The following is a 26,977-nucleotide window of genomic DNA, read 5'->3' as shown; positions in this document are numbered from 1 at the left end:
GTGTGCCTCCGTGTGCCTATGTGTGTGTTGTCTCTGCATGCTCGTGTGTCTCTCTGTGTGTGTGTGTTTCTGCATGCCCGTGTGTGTGTGTGTCTCTGCATGCCGTGTGTGTGTGTGTGTCTAGTTTGGGGAGATGGTCCTGGAGCGTAGACATCCACAGGTCAGGTACTGCATAGCCTTCATGCTAACGTGCATCAGGGGCCCCAGGTTGAACAACATATGGTAGAAGGCGTGCACCGACAGGCCGCCCGTCTCGTCTGCATACTTCAGTGCCACGATGGGCGTGTACAGCGGGTTGGTAAGGTTCCGGAACCGTGCAGAACTGCCCTGCTCAATCACCTTCTTAGTACACTACAGGAGAGTGAGAGAGACTAGTTAGTGCACTGCTGGGGGTGGAAGAGAAGGAGAGAGAGACAAGTTAGTGCACTGCTGGGGGAGGAAAGGGAGAGAAAGACAGGTGGAGAGAGAGAGAGAGAAAAACGAGTGGGGGGTAGAGAGGGAGTAGAGAGACAGAGGGAGTAGAGACAGAGGGAGGGAGAGAGAGTAGAGAGAGAGTAGAGAGTAGAGAGAGACAGAGAGAGTAGAGAGAGTAGAGAGAGTAGTTAGTGCACTGCTGGGGGAGGAAGAGAAGGAGAGAGAGACAGGTGGCGAGAGAGAAAAAAGAGAGGGGGGATAGAGAGAGAGTAGAGAGTAGAGAGAGAGTAGAGCGAGAGGGAGAGAGAGTAGAGAGTAGAGAGAGAGTAGAGAGAGAGCGAGTAGAGCGAGAGGGAGAGAGAGTAGGGAGAGAATAGAGAGAGTAAAGAGAGAGTAGGCCACACACACACTCAGGCAGGTGGACTAACCCTGGCGATGTCATCGGGGGTCTGTCCTAGCGTCTCAAAGATGTCGACGGAGGAGGGCAGGTAGACGTTTTTAAAGTAGTTGACGGTATCGGCATCGGCCCCAGGGAACTCTTTCTGACGGACGTCCTGAATCATCTTCGATTCAAACTCTGTATGGACCGGGCCTGGCTCTATCATAGACATACTAGGGGGAGGAAGAGGAGAGGGGAGAGGAGGGAGAGGAGAGGAGGGAGAGGAGAGGAGGGAGAGGAGAGGAGGGAGGGAGAGAGAGGAGGGAGAGGAGAGAGGAGAGGAGAGGAGAGGAGAGGAGAGGGAGAGGAGAGGAGGGAGAGGGAGGAGGGAGAGGAGAGAGAGAGAGGGAGAGAGGAGGAGAGGAGGAGAGGAGAGGAGGGAGAGGAGAGAAAGAGAGAAAAGAGAGAGAGAGGAGGGGAGAGGAAGGAGAGGAGAGGAGAGGAGGGAGAGGAGAGAAAGAGAGAAAGAAGAGAGAGAAAGAAAGAGGGGGAGAAGAGAGAGAGAAGAAGGAGAGGGAGAAGAAAGAGGGGGGAGAATGAGAGAGAAAAGAAAGAGGGGAGAAGGAGAGAGAGAAGAAAGAGGGGGAGAAGGAGAGAGAGAAGGAGAGAGAGAAGGAGAGAGAGAAGGAGAGAGAGAAGGAGAATGAGAGAGAGAAAGAAAGGGGGAGAATGAGAGAGAGAAGAAAGAGGAGAAGAGAGAGGAGAAGGAGAAGAAGAGGAGAGAGAAGGAGAGAGAAAGAAAGAGGGGGAGAAGGAGAGAGAAAAGAAAGAGGGGGAGAAGGAGAGAGAAAAGAAAGAGGGGGAGAAGGAGAGAGAAAAGAAAGGAGAGAAGAGAAATCATATTTTTAATCGTATGTTTTAATTGGTCCGTCCCCGACAAAATATACATTTTAAATTTAAAAAATAAAGACATTATTTTAGGAAAACATAGCTAGCTGTGTTAGAGAGACTCACGTGACGTTAAACTTGAGCAGTTGTACAGCCAGACACTCACAAAACCCTTCCATGGCAAACTTGGAGGCAGCATACACGTCATTAAACACGACACCTGAGATCAGAGAGCAGTATTTCATCAGGATCCCCCACTACTACCACATCTGTTGACAAGCATTATGTAAAAAAAAAAACATAAAGAAATGAGTTTCATCCCATTTTCAAATGAACAACAGACATAATATTCTACGAAACAGGAGATTTTACATTGAATGTCTTCACATGGCTTCACCATTATATAAAAGTCCACCATTATATCATTTTCTCAACCGTTTATGATGTTGTACACGGAACCATTGTCATCCTTCACCATCAAAACATAGATGTAGACATCACCTTTTCTGTGTATTCATGTCTGGTTCAGCAGATAGGACAGGAAAACACACTGTCCGACTGTGGCAGAATATAAAATGGCCGCCACGGCCGCCAGGAGGCGTTTTTGCAATGCCTCCATATCTGAAAATGTTCAGGGCCTCAAACTGTACAAGTGTACCGAGTTTCGTGCTTTTATTAAAAAGTGAACATATCACATTTGCCTCATATCGCTTGGACCACTATGATGTGTATCTCCTCCTCTTTTTCACATCAGCCAATCAATCAATCAATCAATCAATCAATCAATCAATCAATAAAGCATAGTTCCGTACCCTGTAGTCCCATGACACTGCTGACCACTATGATGTGTATCTCCTCCTCTTTTTCACATCAGCCAATCAATCAGCCAATCAATCAGCCAATCAATCAGCCAATCAATCAGCCAATCAATCAATCAATCAATCAACAAAGCATAGTTCCGTACCCTGTAGTCCCATGACACTGCTGACCACTATGATGTGTGTTCCGTACCCTGTAGTCCCATGACACTGCTGACCACTATGATGTGTGTTCCGTACCCTGTAGTCCCATGACACTGCTGACCACTATGATGTGTGTTCCGTACCCTGTAGTCCCATGACACTGCTGACCACTATGATGTGTGTTCCGTACCCTGTAGTCCCATGACACTGCTGACCACTATGATGTGTCCTCCCTTCCTCTTCTTCATATCTGGCATCACCTCCTTGATCATCCGGATCACACCGAAGAAGTTGGTCTCAAACACACTCTTCATCTCAGCTATACTGATGCTTTCCACCGGTCCCACCAGACCTATACCTGCATTATTAACTAGAGAGAGAGAGAGAGGAGGGAGGAGAGGAGAGGTGGGAGGGAGGAGGATGGGAGAAGGAAGGGGAGAGAGAGGTGAGAGGTAGGAGGAGGAAAGGAGAGGTGGGAGGAAGGAAGGAAGGAGGAGGGAGAGGTGGAAGGAGGGAGAGAGAGGTGGGAGGGGGGAGGAGAGAGAGAAGAGGTAGAGAGAGGGAGGGAGAAGAGAGAGGAAGGAATAGGGAAACCAGAAGGAAAGAGTGACACCCCAGTTCACATAGGTGATCAGAGCACTCTCGTCTCTTCAGTTGTGTTCCAGTAGTCACCACCGGGTGGAAGTATAACCCAAGGCTTTATCCCGGCCTCTCACTACACTGAGTTATAACCAGGCTTTATCCCAGTCTCTCACTACACTGAGTTATAACCAGGCTTTATCCCAGTCTCTCACTACACTGAGTTATAACCAGGCTTTATCCCAGTCTCTCACTACACTGAGTTATAACCTAAGGCTTTATCCCAGTCTCTCACTACACTGAGTTATAACCAGGCTTTATCCCAGTCTCTCACTACACTGAGTTATAACCAGGCTTTATCCCAGTCTCTCACTACACTGAGTTATAACCAGGCTTTATCCCAGTCTCTCACTACACTGAGTTATAACCAGGCTTTATCCCAGTCTCCCACTACACTGAGTTATAACCAGGCTTTATCCCAGTCTCTCACTACACTGAGTTATAACCAGGCTTTATCCCAGTCTCTCACTACACTGAGTTATAACCAGGCTTTATCCCAGTCTCTCACTACACTGAGTTATAACCAGGCTTTATCCCAGTCTCTCACTACACTGAGTTATAACCAGGCTTTATCCCAGTCTCCCACTACACTGAGTTATAACCAGGCTTTATCCCAGTCTCCCACTACACTGAGTTATAACCAGGCTTTATCCCAGTCTCTCACTACACTGAGTTATAACCAGGCTTTATCCCAGTCTCTCACTACACTGAGTTATAACCAGGCTTTATCCCAGTCTCCCACTACACTGAGTTATAACCAGGCTTTATCCCAGTCTCTCACTACACTGAGTTATAACCAGGCTTTAGCCCAGTCTCTGACCAGGGCCTGTATAGTACATATCAGCCATCTCTCACTCAACTGGTTACCAGGCGGTTCAGATCCGGATCCAGAAAGGGGTAAATACGGACCGCGGGTCCCTACTTTTTAGGAACTCAGTCGGGCTTTCAACTTACTGCTGTTGAGAGTTGTAATAGTAGAATGCCCCAGGCTGATGAATGACAATATCCCTTTCCCACCTAGGACCTTTGCCATCTAGGACCTTTGCCACCTAGGACCTTTGTCACCTAGGACCTTTGCCACCTAGGACCTTTCCCACCTAGGACCTTTGCCATCTAGGACCTTTCCCACCTAGGACCTTTGCCATCTAGGACCTTGGCCACCTAGGACCTTTGCCATCTAGGACCTTTGCCATCTAGGACCTTGGCCACCTAGGACCTTTCCCATCTAGGACCTTTGTCATCTAGGACCTTTGTCACCTAGGACCTTTGTCACCTAGGACCTTGGCCACCTAGGACCTTGGCCACCTAGGACCTTTCCCATCTAGGACCTTTGTCATCTAGGACCTTTGTCACCTAGGACCTTTGCCATCTAGGACCTTGGCCACCTAGGACCTTTGCCATCTAGGACCTTTGCCATCTAGGACCTTGGCCACCTAGGACCTTTCCCATCTAGGACCTTTGTCATCTAGGACCTTTGTCACCTAGGACCTTTGCCACCTAGGACCTTTCCCACCTAGGACCTTTGCCACCTAGGACCTTTCCCACCTAGGACCTTTCCCACCTAGGACCTTTGCCACCTAGGACCTTTCCCACCTAGGACCTTTGCCACCTAGGACCTTTGCTACCTAGGACCTTTCCCACCTAGGACCTTTGTCACCTAGGACCTTTGCCACCTAGGACCTTTGCCATCTAGGACCTTTGTCACCTAGGACCTTTGCCACCTAGGACCTTTCCCACCTAGGACCTTTGCCACCTAGGACCTTTGCCCCCTAGGACCTTTGTCACCTAGGACCTTTGCCACCTAGGACCTTTGTCACCTAGGACCTTGGCCACCTAGGAAATGTGTGTGACCGGACCTTCTCAAATAGTAGTTGCAGTGGTGGATAAAGTACCCAGTTGTCATACTTGAGTAAAAGTAAAGATACCTTAATAGAAAAGGACTCAAGTAAAGTCACCCAGTAAAATACTACTTGAGTAAAAGTGAAAAAGTATTTGGTTTTAAATATACTTAAGTATCAAAAGTGAATGTAATTACTAAAATATACTTAAGTATCAAAAGTGAATGTAATTACTAAAATATACTTAAGTATCAAAAGTGAATGTAATTACTAAAATATACTTAAGTATCAAAAGTGAATGTAATTACTAAAATATACTTAAGTATCAAAAGTGAATGTAATTACTAAAATATACTTAAGTATCAAAAGTGAATGTAATTACTAAAATATACTTAAGTATCAAAAGTGAATGTAATTACTAAAATATACTTAAGTATCAAAAGTGAATGTAATTACTAAAATATACTTAAGTATCAAAAGTGAATGTAATTACTAAAATATACTTAAGTATCAAAAGTGAATGTAATTACTAAAATATACTTAAGTATCAAAAGTGAATGTAATTACTAAAATATACTTAAGTATCAAAAGTGAATGTAATTACTAAAATATACTTAAGTATCAAAAGTGAATGTAATTACTAAAATATACTTAAGTATCAAAAGTGAATGTAATTACTAAAATATACTTAAGTATCAAAAGTGAATGTAATTACTAAAATATACTTAAGTATCAAAAGTGAATGTAATTACTAAAATATACTTAAGTATCAAAAGTGAATGTAATTACTAAAATATACTTAAGTATCAAAAGTGAATGTAATTACTAAAATATACTTAAGTATCAAAAGTGAATGTAATTACTAAAATATACTTAAGTATCAAAAGTGAATGTAATTACTAAAATATACTTAAGTATCAAAAGTGAATGTAATTACTAAAATATACTTAAGTATCAAAAGTGAATGTAATTACTAAAATATACTTAAGTATCAAAAGTGAATGTAATTACTAAAATATACTTAAGTATCAAAAGTGAATGTAATTACTAAAATATACTCAAGTATCAAAAGTGAATGTAATTACTAAAATATACTTAAGTATCAAAAGTGAATGTAATTACTAAAATATACTTAAGTATCAAAAGTGAATGTAATTACTAAAATATACTTAAGTATCAAAAGTGAATGTAATTACTAAAATATACTTAAGTATCAAAAGTGAATGTAATTACTAAAATATACTTAAGTATCAAAAGTGAATGTAATTACTAAAATATACTTAAGTATCAAAAGTGAATGTAATTACTAAAATATACTTCCGTATTAAACGTCAAAGTATAAATCATTTCAAATTCCTTATTTTAAGCCAACCAGATGGCACCATTTATTTTTTCTTTATGGATAGCCAGGGGCCAGGGGCCAGGGGCACACTCCAACACTCCACCACTCCAACACTCCACCACTCCACCACTCCACCACTCCACCATAACTTACAAACAAAACGTGTGTTTAGTGAGTCAGCCAGATCAGAGGCAGGAGCGATGATCTAGGATACATGTTGCCTTCTAGAACACAATGAATAACACTACATTGACAGGAGGGGGACCTGATCCTAGATCAGCACTCCTAGTCTGAGACGCTTCATACATATGGCCCCTGAACTGAGGTCAGTTTTACTGTGGCCTCTCCAGTCTCTCAATGAACTATGATCTGAATTGAGGTCAGTTACTGTGTAATAGTAGCTGTTCCTTCCTGAGTACTGTGTAATAGTAGCTTGTTCCTTACTGAGTACTGTGTAATAGTAGCTTGTTCCTTACTGAGTACTGTGTAATAGTAGCTTGTTCCTTCCTGAGTACTGTGTAATAGTAGCTTGTTCCTTACTGAGTACTGTGTAATAGTAGCTTGTTCCTTACTGAGTACTGTGTAATAGTAGCTTGTTCCTTACTGAGTACTATGTAATAGTAGCTTGTTCCTTCCTGAGTACTGTGTAATAGTAGCTTGTTCCTTACTGAGTACTGTGTAATAGTAGCTTGTTCCTTACTGAGTACTGTGTAATAGTAGCTTGTTCCTTCCTGAGTACTGTGTAATAGTAGCTTGTTCCTTACTGAGTACTGTGTAATAGTAGCTTGTTCCTTACTGAGTACTGTGTAATAGTAGCTTGTTCCTTACTGAGTACTATGTAATAGTAGCTTGTTCCTTCCTGAGTACTGTGTAATAGTAGCTTGTTCCTTACTGAGTACTGTGTAATAGTAGCTTGTTCCTTACTGAGTACTGTGTAATAGTAGCTTGTTCCTTACTGAGTACTGTGTAATAGTAGCTTGTTCCTTACTGAGTACTGTGTAATAGTAGCTTGTTCCTTCCTGAGTACTGTGTAATAGTAGCTTGTTCCTTCCTGAGTACTGTGTAATAGTAGCTTGTTCCTTCCTGAGTACTGTGTAATAGTAGCTTGTCCCTTACTGAGTACTGTGTAATAGTAGCTTGTTCCTTCCTGAGTACTGTGTAATAGTAGCTTGTTCCTTACTGAGTACTGTGTAATAGTAGCTTGTTCCTTACTGAGTACTGTGTAATAGTAGCTTGTTCCTTACTGAGTACGTCGACATGTCTGTCCTTGATTCCGTCGATACACTGTTTGACTGACTCGTCCGTACACACGTCCAACACCGCTAGAGAGAGGCTCTTCCCGTACGCATCACCTGCTGCCTCCACCAGCTTGTCTTTACGCTTCAGGTCTCGCATGGTGGCAATGACTGGAAAGGGAGGAGAGGGGAGAGGGGGGGAGAGAGGAGAGGAGGGGTGGGAGGGGGGGGGAGAGAGAGGAGAGGGGGAGGGGAGGGGAGAGGGGGTGGGAGAGAGAGAGGAGAGGGGAGGGGAGAGGGGGGTGGGAGAGAGAGAGGAGAGGGAGAGGGGGTTGGGAGAGAGAGAGGAGAGGAGAGAGGGGGGTGGGAGAGAGAGAGGAGAGGGGGGGGTGGGAGAGAGAGAGGAGAGGGGAGAGGGGGGTGGGAGAGAGAGAGGAGAGGGGAGAGGGGGTGGGAGAGAGAGAGAGAGGGGAGAGGGGGGAGAGAGGGGAGAGGGGGTGGGAGAGAGAGGAGAGGGGAGGGGTGGGAGAGAGAGAGGGGGGTGGGAGAGGGGGGTGGGAGAGGGGGGTGGGAGAGAGAGAGGAGAGGGGGGTGGGAGAGAGAGGAGAGGGGGTGGGAGAGAGAGGAGAGAGAGAGGAGAGGGGAGAGGGGGGTGGGAGAGGGGGGGAGAGAGAGGAGAGGGGGGTGGGAGAGAGAGAGAGAGGGAGAGGGGGTGGGAGAGAGAGAGGAGAGGGGAGAGGGGGGGGGAGAGAGAGAGAGAGAGGGGGAGAGAGAGAGGAGAGAGGAGAGGGGGGTGGGAGAGAGAGAGGAGAGGGGAGAGGGGGGTGGGAGAGAGAGAGAGAGAGGGGAGAGGGGGTGGGAGAGAGAGAGAGAGGGGGGTGGGAGAGAGAGAGGAGAGGGGAGAGGGGGGGGGAGAGAGAGAGGAGAGGGGAGGTGGGAGAGAGAGAGAGAGAGAGAGAGGGGAGAGGGGGGTGGGAGAGAGAGGAGAGGGGAAGGGGGGGAGAGAGAGAGAGGAGAGGAGAGAGGGGGGTGGGAGGGGGGGTGGGAGAGAGAGGAGAGGGGGGGGAGGGGAGAGGGGGTGGGAGAGAGAGAGAGAGGGGAGGGGAGAGGGGGGTGGGAGAGAGAGAGGAGAAGGGGGTGGGAGAGAGAGGAGAGGGGGTGGGAGGAGAGGAGAGGGGGTGGGAGAGAGAGAGGAGAGGGAGAGGGGGTGGGAGAGAGAGAGGAGAGGGGAGGTGGGAGAGAGAGAGAGAGAGAGAGAGGGGAGAGGGGGGTGGGAGAGAGAGGAGAGGGGAGGGGGGAGAGAGAGAGAGAGAGGAGAGGGGGGGGGAGGGAGGGGGGGGTGGGAGAGAGAGGAGAGGGGGAGGGGAGAGGGGGTGGGAGAGAGAGGAGAGGGGGAGGGGAGAGGGGGTGGGAGAGAGAGAGGAGAAGGGGGTGGGAGAGAGAGGAGAGGGGGTGGGAGAGAGAGAGAGGGGAGAGGGGGGGTGGGAGAGAGAGAGGAGAGGGGAGGTGGGGTGGGAGAGGGGGGAGGAGAGGGGGAGAGAGAGGAGAGGGGGGTGGGAGAGAGAGAGGAGAGGGGAGAGGGGGGTGGGAGAGAGAGAGGGAGAGGGGGGGAGAGGAGAGGGGTGGGAGAGAGAGAGGAGAGGGGAGGGGGGGGGAGAGAGAGAGAGAGAGGAGAGGGGAGAGGGGGTGGGAGAGAGAGAGAGAGGGGAGAGGGGGGTGGGAGAGAGAGAGGGAGAGGGAGAGGGGGGTGGGAGAGAGAGAAGAGAGGGGAGAGGGGGTGGGAGAGAGAGAGAGAGAGAGGAGAGGGGAGAGGGGGTGGGAGAGAGAGAGGAGAGAGAGAGAGGAGAGGGGAGAGGGGGGTGGGAGAGAGAGAGAGAGGAGAGGGGGGTGGGAGAGAGAGGGAGGGGAGAGGGGGGTGGGAGAGAGAGAGGAGAGGGGAGAGGGAGAGGAGAGAGAGGAGAGAGAGAGAGAGAGAGAGAGAGGGGGGGAGGGGGTGGGAGAGAGAGGAGAGGGGAGAGACAGAGAGAGGGGAGAGGGAGGAGAGAGGAGAGGGGAGAGGGGGGTGAGAGGGGAGAGGGAGAGAGAGGAGAGGGAGAGGGAGAGAGGGAGAGAGGGTGTGGGAGAGAGCGAGAGAGAGAGGGGAGAGGGGGTGGGAGAGAGAGATTTGAAGGGAGAGAGGAGAGGGGGGAGAAAGAGAGAGGAGGGAGGGGAGAGGGGTGAGAGAGAGAGGGGAGGTGGGGGGGGAGAGAGAGGGGAGAGAGAGAGGGGTGGGAGGGGTGATTGGGCGGTGGGAGAGAGAGATTGGGAGGGAGAGAAAGAGGAGAGGGGAGAGAGGGGGTGGGAGAGAGATTGGAAGGAGAGAGAGAGAGGAGAGGGGGTGAGAGGGGGTGGGAGGGAGAGAGGAGAGGGGGTGGGAGGGAGAGAGGAGAGGGGTGGGAGAGAGAGAGAGAGGGTGGGAGAGAGAGAGGAGAGGGGTGAGAGGGGGTGGGAGAGAGAGAGAGAGGGGTGGGAGAGAGAGAGAGAGGGAGAGGGAGGAGAGGGGGTGGGAGAGAGAGAGAGGGAGAGGGGGGGGGAGAGAGGAGAGGGGAGAGGGGGTGGGAGAGAGAGAAGAGAGGGGAGAGGGGGTGGGAGAGAGAGAGAGAGAGGAGAGGGGAGGGGGGGGTGGGAGAGAGAGAGAGAGAGAGAGAGGAGAGGGGAGAGGGGGGTGGGAGAGAGAGAGAGAGGGAGGGGGGGGAGAGAGAGAGGAGAGGGGAGAGGGGGTGGGAGAGAGAGAGAGAGGGGAGAGGGAGAGAGAGAGAGAGAGGGAGAGAGAGAGAGAGAGAGAGAGAGAGAGGGGGAGAGGGGTGGGAGAGAGAGGAGAGGGGAGAGACAGAGAGAGGGGAGAGGGAGAGAGAGAGAGAGGGGAGAGAGGGGGTGAGAGGGGAGAGGGAGGAGAGGAGAGGGGAGAGGGAGAGAGGGAGAGAGGGTGTGGGAGAGAGCGAGAGAGAGAGGGGAGAGGGGGTGGGAGAGAGAGATTTGAAGGGAGAGAGGAGAGGGGGAGAAAGAGAGAGGAGGAGGGGAGAGGGGGTGAGAGAGAGAGGGGAGGTGGGGGGAGAGAGAGGGAGAGAGAGAGGGGTGGGAGGGGTGATTGGGCGGTGGGAGAGAGAGATTGGGAGGGAGAGAAAGAGGAGAGGGAGAGAGGGGTGGGAGAGAGATTGGAAGGGAGAGAGAGAGAGGAGAGGGGTGAGAGGGGGTGGGAGGGAGAGAGGAGAGGGGGTGGGAGGGAGAGAGGAGAGGGGAGGGAGAGAGAGAGAGAGGGGTGGGAGAGAGAGAGAGAGGGGTGGGAGAGAGAGAGGAGAGGGGTGAGAGGGGGTGGGAGAGAGAGAGGAGAGGGGTGGGAGAGAGAGAGGGAGGGAGAGGGAGGAGAGGGGGTGGGAGAGAGAGAGAGGGAGAGGGGGAGAGAGGAGAGGGGAGAGGGGGGTGGGAGAGAGAGAGGAGAGGGGAGAGAGGGGGTGGGAGAGAGAGAGAGAGAGAGGGGAGAGGGGGTGGGAGAGAGAGAGAGAGGGGAGAGAGGGGGGTGGGAGAGAGAGAGAGAGGAGAGGGGGGGTGAGAGAGAGAGAGAGAGAGATGTACAGAGTGAGAGAGGGAGGAGAGGGGTGAGAGAGAGGGGAGAGAGAGAGAGTGAGAGAGGATAGGGGAGAGAGAGGAGAGAGAGAGAGAGTGAGAGAGGAGAGGGGAGAGAGAGGAGAGAGAGAGAGAGAGTGAGAGAGGAGAGAGATGTACAGAGTGAGAGAGAGAGAGATGTACAGAGTGAGAGAGAGGGCGAGAGAGAGAATAGGGTCAAACAGAGTTCACTGGATTGAACCAGATAATGAGTAAACAGAAATTACACTGTGTGTGTGTGTGTGTGTGTGTGTGTGTGTGTGTGTGTGTGTGTGTGTGTGTGTGTGTGTGTGTGTGTGTGTGTGTGTGTGTGTGTGTGTGTGTGTGTGTGTGTGTTTGAGCACGTCAATGTGTGTGTAATACATTGGTGTTAGACAGAAGTTACAAACCCTGCATGTAAGTGCATGTTTGAGTATGGAATGTTTATATTATTTGTGTGAGTGTGGGTGGGGTTTTCTATTGTGTGTGTGGAATGTGTATATTATTTGTGTGAGTGTGGGTGGGGTTTTCTATTGTGTGTGTGGAATGTGTATATTATTTGTGTGAGTGTGGGTGGGGTTTTCTATTGTGTGTGTGGAATGTGTATATTATTTGTGTGAGTGTGGGTGGGGTTTTCTATTGTGTGTGTGGAATGTGTATATTATTTGTGTGAGTGTGGGTGGGGTTTTCTATTGTGTGTGTGGAATGTGTATATTATTTGTGTGAGTGTGGGTGGGGTTTTCTATTGTGTGTGTGGAATGTGTATATTATTTGTGTGAGTGTGGGTGGGGTTTTCTATTGTGTGTGTGGAATGTGTATATTATTTGTGTGGGTGGGGTTTTCTATTGTGTGTGTGGAATGTGTATATTATTTGTGTGGGTGGGGTTTTCTATTGTGTGTGTGGAATGTGTATATTATTTGTGTGAGTGTGGGTGGGGTTTTCTATTGTGTGTGTGGAATGTGTATATTATTTGTGTGGGTGGGGTTTTCTATTGTGTGTGTGGAATGTGTATATTATTTGTGTGAGTGTGGGTGGGGTTTTCTATTGTGTGTGTGGAATGTGTATATTATTTGTGTGAGTGTGGGTGGGGTTTTCTATTGTGTGTGTGGAATGTGTATATTATTTGTGTGAGTGTGGGTGGGGTTTTCTATTGTGTGTGTGGAATGTGTATATTATTTGTGTGAGTGTGGGTGGGGTTTTCTATTGTGTGTGTGGAATGTGTATATTATTTGTGTGAGTGTGGGTGGGGTTTTCTATTGTGTGTGTGGAATGTGTATATTATTTGTGTGAGTGTGGGTGGGGTTTTCTATTGTGTGTGTGGAATGTGTATATTATTTGTGTGGGTGGGGTTTTCTATTGTGTGTGTGGAATGTGTATATTATTTGTGTGGGTGGGGTTTTCTATTGTGTGTGTGGAATGTGTATATTATTTGTGTGAGTGTGGGTGGGGTTTTCTATTGTGTGTGTGGAATGTGTATATTATTTGTGTGGGTGGGGTTTTCTATTGTGTGTGTGGAATGTGTATATTATTTGTGTGGGTGGGGTTTTCTATTGTGTGTGTGGAATGTGTATATTATTTGTGTGGGTGTGGGTGGGGTTTTCTATTGTGTGTGTGGAATGTGTATATTATTTGTGTGGGTGGGGTTTTCTATTGTGTGTGTGGAATGTGTATATTATTTGTGTGGGTGGGGTTTTCTATTGTGTGTGTGGAATGTGTATATTATTTGTGTGGGTGTGGGTGGGGTTTTCTATTGTGTGTGTGGAATGTGTATATTATTTGTGTGAGTGTGGGTGGGGTTTTCTATTGTGTGTGTGGAATGTGTATATTATTTGTGTGAGTGTGGGTGGGGTTTTCTATTGTGTGTGTGGAATGTGTATATTATTTGTGTGAGTGTGGGTGGGGTTTTCTATTGTGTGTGTGGAATGTGTATATTATTTGTGTGAGTGTGGGTGGGGTTTTCTATTGTGTGTGTGGAATGTGTATATTATTTGTGTGGGTGGGGTTTTCTATTGTGTGTGTGGAATGTGTATATTATTTGTGTGGGTGTGGGTGGGGTTTTCTATTGTGTGTGTGGAATGTGTATATTATTTGTGTGGGTGGGGTTTTCTATTGTGTGTGTGGAATGTGTATATTATTTGTGTGGGTGGGGTTTTCTATTGTGTGTGTGGAATGTGTATATTATTTGTGTGGGTGTGGGTGGGGTTTTCTATTGTGTGTGTGGAATGTGTATATTATTTGTGTGAGTGTGGGTGGGGTTTTCTATTGTGTGTGTGGAATGTTTATATTATTTGTGTGAGTGTGGGTGGGGTTTTCTATTGTGTGTGTGGAATGTGTATATTATTTGTGTGAGTGTGGGTGGGGTTTTCTATTGTGTGTGTGGAATGTGTATATTATTTGTGTGAGTGGGGGTGGGGTTTTCTATTGTGTGTGTGGAATGTGTATATTATTTGTGTGAGTGTGGGTGGGGTTTTCTATTGTGTGTGTGGAATGTGTATATTATTTGTGTGAGTGTGGGTGGGGTTTTCTATTGTGTGTGTGGAATGTGTATATTATTTGTGTGAGTGTGGGTGGGGTTTTCTATTGTGTGTGTGGAATGTGTATATTATTTGTGTGAGTGTGGGTGGGGTTTTCTATTGTGTGTGTGGAATGTGTATATTATTTGTGTGGGTGGGGTTTTCTATTGTGTGTGTGGAATGTGTATATTATTTGTGTGGGTGGGGTTTTCTATTGTGTGTGTGGAATGTGTATATTATTTGTGTGAGTGTGGGTGGGGTTTTCTATTGTGTGTGTGGAATGTGTATATTATTTGTGTGGGTGGGGTTTTCTATTGTGTGTGTGGAATGTGTATATTATTTGTGTGAGTGTGGGTGGGGTTTTCTATTGTGTGTGTGGAATGTGTATATTATTTGTGTGAGTGTGGGTGGGGTTTTCTATTGTGTGTGTGGAATGTGTATATTATTTGTGTGGGTGGGGTTTTCTATTGTGTGTGTGGAATGTGTATATTATTTGTGTGGGTGGGGTTTTCTATTGTGTGTGTGGAATGTGTATATTATTTGTGTGGGTGGGGTTTTCTATTGTGTGTGTGGAATGTGTATATTATTTGTGTGGGTGGGGTTTTCTATTGTGTGTGTGGAATGTGTATATTATTTGTGTGGGTGGGGTTTTCTATTGTGTGTGTGGAATGTGTATATTATTTGTGTGGGTGGGGTTTTCTATTGTGTGTGTGGAATGTGTATATTATTTGTGTGAGTGTGGGTGGGGTTTTCTATTGTGTGTGTGGAATGTGTATATTATTTGTGTGAGTGTGGGTGGGGTTTTCTATTGTGTGTGTGGAATGTGTATATTATTTGTGTGAGTGTGGGTGGGGTTTTCTATTGTGTGTGTGGAATGTGTATATTATTTGTGTGAGTGTGGGTGGGGTTTTCTATTGTGTGTGTGGAATGTGTATATTATTTGTGTGAGTGTGGGTGGGGTTTTCTATTGTGTGTGTGGAATGTGTATATTATTTGTGTGAGTGTGGGTGGGGTTTTCTATTGTGTGTGTGGAATGTGTATATTATTTGTGTGAGTGTGGGTGGGGTTTTCTATTGTGTGTGTGGAATGTGTATATTATTTGTGTGGGTGGGGTTTTCTATTGTGTGTGTGGAATGTGTATATTATTTGTGTGGGTGGGGTTTTCTATTGTGTGTGTGGAATGTGTATATTATTTGTGTGGGTGGGGTTTTCTATTGTGTGTGTGGAATGTGTATATTATTTGTGTGGGTGGGGTTTTCTATTGTGTGTGTGGAATGTGTATATTATTTGTGTGGGTGGGGTTTTCTATTGTGTGTGTGGAATGTGTATATTATTTGTGTGGGTGGGGTTTTCTATTGTGTGTGTGGAATGTGTATATTATTTGTGTGGGTGGGGTTTTCTATTGTGTGTGTGGAATGTGTATATTATTTGTGTGGGTGGGGTTTTCTATTGTGTGTGTGGAATGTGTATATTATTTGTGTGAGTGTGGGTGGGGTTTTCTATTGTGTGTGTGGAATGTGTATATTATTTGTGTGAGTGTGGGTGGGGTTTTCTATTGTGTGTGTGGAATGTGTATATTATTTGTGTGAGTGTGGGTGGGGTTTTCTATTGTGTGTGTGGAATGTGTATATTATTTGTGTGAGTGTGGGTGGGGTTTTCTATTGTGTGTGTGGAATGTGTATATTATTTGTGTGAGTGTGGGTGGGGTTTTCTATTGTGTGTGTGGAATGTGTATATTATTTGTGTGAGTGTGGGTGGGGTTTTCTATTGTGTGTGTGGAATGTGTATATTATTTGTGTGAGTGTGGGTGGGGTTTTCTATTGTGTGTGTGGAATGTTGAGAGGTGAGGAGAGGAAAGAGCGGAGGGGAAGCCACATTCTATAAGACGTTATGATATTAATAATAATCATAATCATATTCCCAAAGGACTGAATTTACTTTCTAGCTGGCTATTGTTAATCTTTGTAGCTATTTCTCACCTCTCTCCCCTTTCCTTCCTTCTCCCTCCCCCTCTCCCCCTGTCCTTCTTTATGGAGACCTTCTCCCCCCTTCCTTCTCCCTCCCCCTCTCCTTTGTGGAGACCTTTTCCCTCCCCTCTCCCCCTCTCCTTTGTGGAGACATTTTCCCTCCCCCTCTCCCCCTCCTTCTTTATGGAGACCTTCTCCCTCCCCCTCTCCCCCTCTCCTTCTTAATGGAGACCTTCTCCCTCCCCTATCCTTCTTTGTGGAGACCTTTTCCCTCCCTTCTCCTTCTTTACGGAGACCTTCTCCCTCCCCCTCTCCCCCTCTCTTTCTTAATGGAGACCTTCCCCCTCCCCTCTCCCCTCCCTCTCTTTATGGAGACCTTCTCCCTCTCCTTCTTTATGGAGACCTTCTCTCTCTCCTTCTTTATGGAGACCTTCTCCTTCTTTATGGAGACCTTCTCCCTCCCCCTCTCCCCTCTCCTTCTTAATGGAGACCTTCTCCCTCCCCTCTCCTTCTTAATGGAGACCTTTCCCTCCCCTCTCCTTCTTTATGGAGACCTTCTCCCTCCCCTCTCCCCCTCACATTCTTAATGGAGACCTTTCCCTCCCCTCTCCTTCTTTGTGGAGACTTTCTCCCTCTCCCTCTCCTTCTTTATGGAGACCTTCTCATCCCCCTCCTTCTTTATGGAGACCCCCCTCTCCTTCTTTATGGAGACCTTCCCCCTCTCCTTCTTTATGGAGACCTTCTCCCTCTCCTTCTTTATGGAGACCTTCCCCCTCTCCTTCTTTATGGAGACCTTCCCCCTCTCCTTCTTTATGGAGACCTTCCCCCTCTCCTTCTTTATGGAGACCTTCCCCCTCTCCTTCTTTATGGAGACCTTCCCCTCTCCTTCTTTATGGAGACCTTCCCCCTCTCCTTCTTTATAGAGACCTTCTCCCTCTCCTTCTTTATGGAGACCTTTTCCCTCTCCTTCTTTATGGAGACCTTCCCCCTCTCCTTCTTTATGGAGACCTTCCCCTCTCTCTTCTTTATGGAGACCTTCCCCCTCTCCTTCTTTATGGAGACCTTCCCCCTCTCTTCTTTATGAAGACCTTCCCCCTCTCCTTCTTTATGGAGACCTTCTCCCTCTCCTTCTTTATGGAGACCTTCTCCCTCTCCTTCTTTATGGAGACCTTCTCCCTCTCCTTCTTTATGGAGACCTTCCCCCTCTCCGTCTTTATGGAGACCTTCCCCCTCTCCTTCTTTATGGAGACCCTCCCCCTCTCCTTCTTTATGGAGACCCTCCCCCTCTCCTTCTTTATAGAGACCTTTTCCAGGTCGGTCTCTACTTGTAGCACATTATGCTGTTCATATGACAGTTCATTCAGGGAGAAGGTAATAGGCAGGTAGCCTTAAGGTTAGAGAGAAGGAAGGAGGATGAGTTGATGTCCAAGGACCGTTTAGCTGCATCAAATTATGGAGATCCTTTTATTCACCATCTGTATACAAGGCCAAATGATCCCAACCCCTCTGAAAGACACAAAAAGATGTTACATTTTAATTTGACTAGTTTCTCACAGCAGGAAAACAATCCTGCAGTAACAGGACATTTGAATTATTATGTGGATTATGATTAATAGACATGTTTGTAGGGGTTGATACATTCAGAGATTTTACAGTGGAAATTACGAACTTTAGAAGCCCCCCCAAAAATATCAAATTAAGAATTTTCAGCTGTGCAGGAAAATTCTCTGCGAAAACAGAGTGATCAAATTAAGATAGGACACCTGTATACAGGTTGGAGAGGTTGGAGCAGGGGGCTGCCACACTGGGCGCCCGTGGAGCAGTTGTGGGGGTTTTAAGTGCCTTGCTCAGGGGCACAATGACAGGCAATGGCATCTGGGATTTGATTCCAGCAACTCCCGGGTCCCGTCAGACCCCGGGATTCGAACCGGCAGTACCTGCCGCCCCGTATAACTAAATCACTGTCAGTTAACTACCTGATGGACCGCTCAGTATCATCCCAGGGGCCGGCGCCAGTCCACGGACCACAGGTTGCGTACCGCTGGTCGACATCTAACTGTGTGAACCACATGGTTCTGAGTATCCTATAATATCCTATACTACTATATACATCCCTACCTTATACCACATGGTTCTGAGTATCCTATAATATCCTATACTACTATATACATCCCTACCTTATACCACATGGTTCTGAGTATCCTATAATATCCTATACTACTATATACATCCCTACCTTATACCACATGGTTCTGAGTATCCTGTACTATCCTATACTACTATATACATAACAATTATCCCTGTACAGGTTAATATAAACCACATGGTTCTGAGTATCCTGTACTATCCTATACTACTCTATACATCTATATGTCCAGGTCCTGTACAGGTTAATATAAACCACATGGTTCTGAGTAACACCTGATTCCACTAATGAAAGGTTTAACGATGTGTTGATCAGCGGGATTCAACTGAATAGTGTTAATGATTAAAACATAAACATGTTGACCCTCAGAACCAGGAAACACTGTGTTATTACTGTTCTATAGACAGCAGCCAGACGGCCCTGAACTGCCTGTACCTCACGTGTCTGCTGTCTGATTGAGAAACACTGTGTTATTGCTGTTCTATAGACAGCAGCCAGACGGCCCTGAACCGCCTGTACCTCACGTGTCTGCTGTCTGATTGAGAAACACTGTGTTATTACTGTTCTATAGACAGCAGCCAGACGGCCCTGAACTACCTATACCTCACGTGTCTGCTGTCTGATTGAGAAACACTGTGTTATACTGTACTATAGACAGCAGCCAGACGGCCCTGAACTGCCTGTACCTCACGTGTCTGCTGTCTGATTGAGAAACACTGTGTTATTACTGTTCTATATACAGCAGCCAGACGGCCCTGAACTACCTGTACCTCACGTGTCTGCTGTCTGATTGAGAAACACTGTGCTATTACTGTTCTATAGATAGCAGCCAGACGGCCCTGAACCGCCTGTACCTCACGTGTCTGCTGTCTGATTTAGCCCTGGCACTGTGGGCTGGTCTTATTATGGGGCTAGCTTAGCGTTAGCACTCACCCGACAGCACCAAGAATACCCATCCCACGCCACCCTCTGGCTCGCCCGCGGCCCAGGATGAGGCCTCTAAGTGGGGCAGTAAGCGGCCCAGCCAGGGCCCCTCCTGGAGGTTTAGGTATTATCCACCAGGCATTAGGACACTGAGAGCAGTGGTAATGCTACTACTCTTACTGATTGGTCTCAGGTTAAGCAGGGATGAGACATAATAACCATGATGTGTAACTTACACACACACTCTTACGCACACACTCTTACGCACACACTCTTACGCACACACTCTTACGCACACACTCTTACGCACACAGTCTTACGCACACACTCTTACGCACACACTCTTACCTACACAGAGTCTTACATAGCCCAGACTGCAGACACACTCTTACATACACACTCTTACGCACACACTCTTACGCACACACTCTTACGTACACACTCTTACGTACACACTCTTACGCACACACTCTTACGTACACACTCTTACGTACACAGAGCCTTACATAGCCCAGACTGCAGACAGACAATCATGTAACCATGCTATGTGTTATAACCTGCTATGTAAGTGATGTATGTTGTAGAGGTCGACCGATTAATCCGAATGGCCGATTAATTGGGGTAGTTTTGGACACCGATTTGGCCGTTTAAAAAAAATGTTAAAACCTTTATTTAACTAGGCAAGTCAGTTAAGAACAAATTCTGATTTACAATGATGGCCTAGGAACAGTGGGTTAACTGCCTTGTTCAGGGGCAGAACGACAGATATTTACCTTGTCAGCTCGGGGACTCAATCTTGCAACCTTACGGTTACCTAGTCCAACGCTCTAACCACCTGCCTTACATTGCACTCCACGAGGAGACTGCCTGTTACGAGAATGCAGTAAGAAGCCAAGGTAAGTTGCTAGCTAACATTAAACTTATATTATAAAAAACAATCAATCAATCAATCATAATCACTAGTTAACTACTTGATGATATTACTAGTTTATCTAGCGTGTCCTGTGTTGCATATAATCGATGCGGAGACATTTGCGACAAAGGACTGTCCTACGTGGACCTAACCAGAAACATCAAGGCCTTTCTTTATTTTTATTTATTTACTTATTTTACCTTTATTTAACTAGGCAAGTCAGTTAAGAACAAATTCTTATTTTCAATGACGGCCTAGGAACAGTGGGTTAACTGGTCTAGGAATAGTGGGTTAACTGGTCTAGGAACAGTGGGTTAACTGGCCTAGGAACAGTGGGTTAACTGGTCTAGGAATAGTGGGTTAACTGGTCTAGGAACAGTGGGTTAACTGGCCTAGGAACAGTGGGTTAACTGCCTGTTCAGGGGCAGAACGACAGATATTGTACCTTGTCAGCTCGGGGATTTGAACTTGCAACCTTTCGGTTACTAGTTCAATGCTCTAACCACTAGGCTACCCTGCCGCCCCAGGGAATAGGGTGGACTATGTCGGGAATAGGGTGGACTATGTCGGGAATAGGGTGGACTATGTAGGGAATAGGGTGCACAGGTATATATATCTAAACCTGCATATTAAGCTAAAAGAAATCCAGGTTAGCAGGCAATATTAACCAGGTGAAATTGTCTCACTTCTCTTGCGTTCATTGCACGCAGAGTCAGGGTATATGCAGTTTGGGCAGTTTGGGCTGCCTGGCTCATTGCGAATTAATTGGCCAGAATTTTACGTAATTATGATATAACATTGAAGGTTATGCAATGTAACAGCAATATTTAGACTTAGGGATGCCAACCGTTCGATAAAATACGGAACGGTTCCGTATTTCACTGAAAGAATAAACGTTTTGTTTTCGAGATGATAGTTTCCGGATTCTACCATATTAATGACCTAAGGCTCGTATTTCTGTGTGTTATTATGTTATAATTAAGTCTATGATTTGATAGAGCAGTCTGACTGAGCGATGGTAGGCACCAGCAGGCTCGTAAGCATTCATTCGAACAGCAATGTCATGCATTTTGCCAGCAGCTCCTCACAATGCTTCAAGCATTGCGCTGTTTATGAATTCAAGCCTATCAACTCCCGAGATTAGCCTGATGTAACTGATGTGAAATAGCTAGCTAGTTAGTGGAGTGCGCGCTAATAGCGTTTCAATCGTCACTCGCTCTGAGACTTGGAGTAGTTGTTCCCCTTGCTCTGCAAGGGCCGCGGCTTTTGTGGAACGATGGGTAACGCTGCTTAGAGGGTGGCTGTTGTCGATGTGTTCCTGGTTCGAGCCTAGGTAGGGACGAGGAGAGGGACGGAAGCTATACTGTTACACTGGCAATACTGAAATGCCTATACGAACATCCAATAGTGAAAGGTATATGAAATACAAATTGTATCAAGAGAAATAGTCCTATAATTCCTATAATAACTACAACCTAAAACGTCTTACCTGGGAATATTGAAGACTCATGTTTAAAAGGAACCACCAGCTTTCATATGTTCTCATGTTCTGAGCAAGGAACTTAAACGTTAGCTTTCTTACATGGCACATATTGCACTTTTACTTTCTTCTCCAACACTTTGTTTTTGCATTATTTAAACCAAATTGAACATGTTTCATTATTTATTTGAGGCTAAATAGATTTTATTGATGTATTATATTAAGTTAAAATAAGTGTTCATTCAGTATTGTTCTAATTGTCATTATTACAAATAAATATTTTAAAAAATTGGCTGATTTAATCGGTAGATGTAACGGCGTTCATCTGTTGAAGGAGAAGCGGACCAAAATGCAGCGTGGTGGTTACTCATGTTCTTTAACCTGTTAGTCCTACCCACACCGTATTCGGTAGCGTAATCATAGCCTCAAGCTCATTACCATAACGCAACGTTAGCGATTTCTAAAAATCGCAAATGAAATGAAATAAATATGCCTATCCTCAAGCTTATCCTTTTCTTAACAATCCTGTCGTCTCAGATTTTCAAAATATGCTTTAGAACCAGAGAAAATCAATAATTTGTGTAAGAGTGGTGATAGCTAGCTTAGCATTTAGCGTTAGCATTTAGCACGCAACATATTCACAAAAACCAGCAAAGGGATCAAATAAAATAATTTACCTTTGAAGAACTTCAGATGTTTCAATGAGGAGACTCTCAGTTACATAGCAGATGTCCAGTTTTTCCTGAAAGATGCTTGTGTAGGACACAACGTTCCGTTTGTTAATATGCATTTGGCTACCGAAACTAACCGAAAATTCAGTCACCTACACGTCAAACTTTTTCCGAATTAACTCCATAATATCGACTGAAACATGGAAAACGTTGTTTGAATCCATCCTCAAGGTGTTTTGTCATATATCTCTTCATTGAAATGCCATTCCTGGAAGCCTGCATTGTTCTCAGATTCGGATGGAAAAATACTGGTACCTGACTTTTGCGCACCAATTTCCACGCAGACACCGTGCGGGACCCCTGGTAAATGTAGTCTCTTATGGTCAATCTTCCAATGATATGCCTACAAATACGTCACAATGCTGCAGACACCTTGGGGAAACGATAGGAAGTGTCCGTTCATTCCTGTCGCATTCACAGCCATATAAGGCGATCATGGAAAACGTGCCATCAGAAATCCTGTTGATTTCCTGGTCGCTCAAACATCTTGGTTTTGCCTGTAGGTTTTGTTCTAAGGCACTCATAGTGAAAATCTTTGCAGTTCTGGAATCGTCAGAGTGTCTTCTTTCCAAAACTATCAATTCCAAGCATAGTCGAGCATCTTTTCGTGACAAAATATTGCGCTAAAAACGGGCACGTCTTTTTATCCAAAAATGAAATACTGCCCCTAGAGTCTTAACCGGTTAATGAAGAATAGCGATACATGAAATAACTATAATATACAAAAACAACAAACGAAACGCGAAAACCTATTACAGCCTATCTGGTGAACACTACACAGAGACAGGAACAATCACCCACGAAATACACAGTGAAACCCAGGCTACCTAAATATGGTTCCCAATCAGAGACAACGAGAATCACCTGACTCTGATTGAGAACCGCCTCAGGCAGCCAAGCCTATGCTAGACACACCCCTAATCAGCCACAATCCCAATGCCTACAAAAAAAAACAATACGACAACACAATAAACCCATGTCACACCCTGGCCTGAACAAATAATTAAAGAAAACACAAAATACTAAGACCAAGGCGTGACAGTAGAGGCTTGAATTGGTCCTCCAATAATCGGTATCGGTATCGGCGTTGAAAAATCATAATCGGTCGACCTCTAGTATGTTGTGTACCTGTGTTATAACCTGCTATGTAGTTCATGTGCATTGCATACCAGTGTTATAACCTGCTATGTAGTTGATGTATGTTGTGTATCAGTGTTATAACCTGCTATGTAGTTCATGTGCATTGCATACCAGTGTTATAACCTGCTATGTAAGTGATGTATGTTGTGTACCAGTGTTATAACCTGCTATGTAGTTCATGTGCATTGCATACCAGTGTTATAACCTGCTATGTAGTTGATGTATGTTGTGTATCAGTGTTATAACCTGCTATGTAGTTCATGTGCATTGCATACCAGTGTTATAACCTGCTATGTAAGTGATGTATGTTGTGTACCAGTGTTATAACCTGCTATGTAGTTGTTGTATGTTGTGTGCCAGTGTTATAACCTGCTTTGTAGTTGTTGTATGTTGTGTACCAGTGTTATAACCTGCTATGTAAGTGATGTATGTTGTGTACCAGTGTTATAACCTGCTATGTAAGTGATGTATGTTGTGTACCAGTGTTATAACCTGCTATGTAGTTGTTGTATGTTGTGTACCAATGTTATAACCTGCTATGTAGTTGTTGTATGTTGTGTACCAGTGTTATAACCTGCTATGTAAGTGATGTATGTTGTGTACCAGTGTTATAACCTGCTATGTAAGTGATGTATGTTGTGTACCAGTGTTATAACCTGCTATGTAAGTGATGTATGTTGTGTACCAGTGTTATAACCTGCTATGTAAGTGATGTATGTTGTGTACCAGTGTTATAACCTGCTATGTAGTTGTTGTATGTTGTGTACCAGTGTTATAACCTGCTATGTAAGTGATGTATGTTGTGTACCAGTGTTATAACTTGCTATGTCAGTGATGTATGTTGTGTACCAGTGTTATAACCTGCTATGCAAGTGATGTATGTTGTGTACCAGTGTTATAACCTGCTATGTAGTTGTTGTATGTTGTGTACCAGTGTTATAACCTGCTATGTAAGTGATGTATGTTGTGTACCAGTGTTATAACCTGCACCCTATTCCCTACATAGTCCACCCTATTCCCTACATAGTCCACTCTATTTCCTACATAGTGCACCCTATTCCCTACATAGTGTACCCTATTCCCTACATAGTGTACCCTATTCCCTACATAGTGTATCCTATTCCCTACATAGTGCACCCTATTCCCTACATAGTCCAATCTATTCCCTACACAGTGTACCCTATTCCCTACATAGTGTACCCTATTCCCTACATAGTGTACCCTATTCCCTACATAGTGCACCATATTCCCTACATAGTGCACCATATTCCCTACATAGTGCACTACTTTTAACCATAAATCATGTTTTTATAGAGATAAATCATAGACTACAGGTTTATATAACCCAATATATTGGAGTATTTGGACGTAACCTACTAACAGCATCGTCACCATTAGGCTGCTGTACACCAGACACACACACACACACACACACACACACACACACACACACACACACACACACACACACACACACACACACACACACACACACACACACACACACACACACACACACACACACACACACACACACACACACACACACACACACACACACACACACACACACACATTTTTCTGTGTTACAGCCTGAATTCAAAATGGGTTCAATCTTTTTTTTTTTTTTTTTTCGCTCAACCAATTACACACAATACGCCATAGTCACAAAGTGAAAACATGTTTTGAGAAAAATGTTGCATATTTATCGAAAATTAAATACAGAAACATCTTATTTACATAATTATTCTGTCCCCTGATCAACACTTTGTCGAAGCATCTTTGGCAGCGATTACAGCTCTCTGGGTAAATCTCTAAGAGCTTTCCATGCCTGGATTGGGCAACATTTGCACATGATTATTTTCTAAATTCTTCAAGGGCTGTCAAAGTGGTTTATGATCATTGCTAGGCAACCATTTTCAGGTTTTGCCATAGGTTTAAGTGTAAACTGTGATTCAGCCACTCAGCATCATTCCCTGTCTTCTTGGGAAACAAACCCAGCGTAGTGGCCTTGGCTATCGGTTATGGTCCTGCTGGAGGTGAGTTCATTTGTGGTTGAATCTGTGTTTGAAATTCACTGCTCGACTGAGGCACTTTACAGGTAATGAGGGATTTATTTAAAAAAAATCATGTTAAACACAATTATTGCACACACAGTGAGTCCATGCAACTATGTGTCCATGCAATTATAATAATAATAATAATATATGCCATTTAGCAGACGCTTTTATCCAAAGCGACTTACAGTCATTATGTGACTTGTTAAGTACATGTTTACTCCTGAACTTATTTAGGGTTGATGTAACAAAGGGGCCGAACACTTATTGACCCAAAACACTTCATCTTTTCCCTTTTTTTGTATTAATTTGTAACAATTTAAAAATCCATAATTCCACTTTGACACTATGGGATGTTGTGTGTAGGCCAGTGACCAAACATCTAAACGGTATACATTTTAAATGCAGGCTGTAAACACAAAATGTGGAACAACTCCAAGGGTGTGTGAATACTTGCTGAAGGCTCTGGAGGTTACTCTCTTACCATGATACTCTCTTACCGTGATAGCGCTGTTTCTCGTCCTTAGCGAGCATCACCGCCATCCTCAGTCCGATCCCGGAGGAGCAACCGGTGATTAGCACCACTTTTTGTCCTGGGTTCGCCATGGCTCTCCTAACGTTTTCCCCTTAACGGTTCAAACAACTAACGTCGCTTCTCTTCTCTCTCCAGTTGGCACATCGGGAATGAGCAAGCAGCAGCGCGAGCAAGATGACAGGGGCTTTGCGTTGAGAGCCCCTGTAAGCGGATAACACGCACACAAACACACACCGCGCTCCAGAGTCACATGGACAGCACAGACCTGCGCCAAGATTATCTAACGCGTAGGCTTCACTGTCGGTTGGTCACCTGGCGTGGCCTCCCCGCCTCATCTGTTGAACTCGGTAGAACAGTAATGACTAGGCCACGGACGGGGACCTCCCCCGGGAACTCCCCTCCCGTCTGTTGTTTACGGTTGCGAGTTAGACTAGTGGGATACACAATATACAATTTCAAATTCGTTAGCACATTAGCAGTTTTTCTCGTTATTTTAATCACTGATAGCCACTCAGTTAGCCCTGTCAGCGAACATGTTTTAGCTTGGTAAATGAGTCTAGTAGCCAGCTATTTAAACTTAGTAATCATGGCCAAATTACCTCCTGGGGACTCCGCCATTGATTTTGTTAGTCAATTTCACTCAGATATTACAGTAACAACTGTAAACATGTCTCTCCATCCTATGGCAACATGTTTAGAATTTCTGCAAACTTGCTTTAAACTCACAGCATTTTCTCTACACCCCATTGCAAAATGGAATTACAACAAAAGAACTTGGGGGATGGGTGGGGGGTAATGGCGGGCCCTCATCATGAGTTCAGATTATTTGAGGCCAGCGCCATCAAAGTTGCCCATGTCTGGACAAGGCTAGTATCATGGGTAAGGGAAAACTAACGGTAAGGGGAAACTAACGGTAAGGGGAAACTAACGGTAAGGGGAAACTAACGGTAAGGGGAAACTAACGGTAAGGGGAAACTAACGGTAAGGGAAAACTAACGGTAAGGGGACACTAATGGTAAGGGGAAACTAACGGTAAGGGGAAACTAACGGTAAGGGGAAACTAACGGTAAGGGGAAACTAACGGTAAGGGGAAACTAACGGAAAGGGGACACTAACGGTAAGGGGAAATTAACGGTAAGGGGAAACTAACGGAAAGGGGACACTAACGGTAAGGGGAAACGAACGGTAAGGGGAAACTAACGGAAAGGGGACACTAACGGTAAGGGGAAATTAACGGTAAGGGGAAATTAAC

The 26,977-nt window shown here is 45.5% G+C and overlaps 1 protein-coding gene across 2 annotated transcripts; it reads right to left on the bottom strand.

Annotated features, from left to right (window-relative positions):
* On the bottom strand, positions 1-26,098 carry LOC124028522 (retinol dehydrogenase 8-like). Of its 2 annotated transcripts, XM_046340563.1 has the most exons (6): positions 25,691-26,094; positions 7,707-7,868; positions 2,834-3,013; positions 1,808-1,901; positions 843-1,026; positions 1-351 (listed from the first exon to the last, which is right to left on the bottom strand). In XM_046340563.1, exons 1-6 carry the CDS (start codon positions 25,794-25,796, stop codon positions 121-123), a joined length of 957 nt encoding a protein of 318 aa, XP_046196519.1. In that variant the 5' UTR covers positions 25,797-26,094; the 3' UTR covers positions 1-120. The 2 variants fall into 2 exon arrangements, with proteins under 2 accessions (XP_046196519.1, XP_046196520.1); XM_046340564.1 differs by lacking the exon at positions 2,834-3,013 and having other exon boundaries at positions 25,691-26,098.
* Positions 26,099-26,977: the final 879 nt, after the last annotated feature.

The sequence above is a fragment of the Oncorhynchus gorbuscha genome, unplaced genomic scaffold (assembly GCF_021184085.1).
Source record: "Oncorhynchus gorbuscha isolate QuinsamMale2020 ecotype Even-year unplaced genomic scaffold, OgorEven_v1.0 Un_scaffold_4360, whole genome shotgun sequence".
In the NCBI taxonomy this organism is placed as follows: Eukaryota; Metazoa; Chordata; class Actinopteri; order Salmoniformes; family Salmonidae; genus Oncorhynchus; species Oncorhynchus gorbuscha.
Note: the sequence above shows the minus strand (reverse complement) of the source record. Positions and strands in the feature narration are given on the sequence as shown.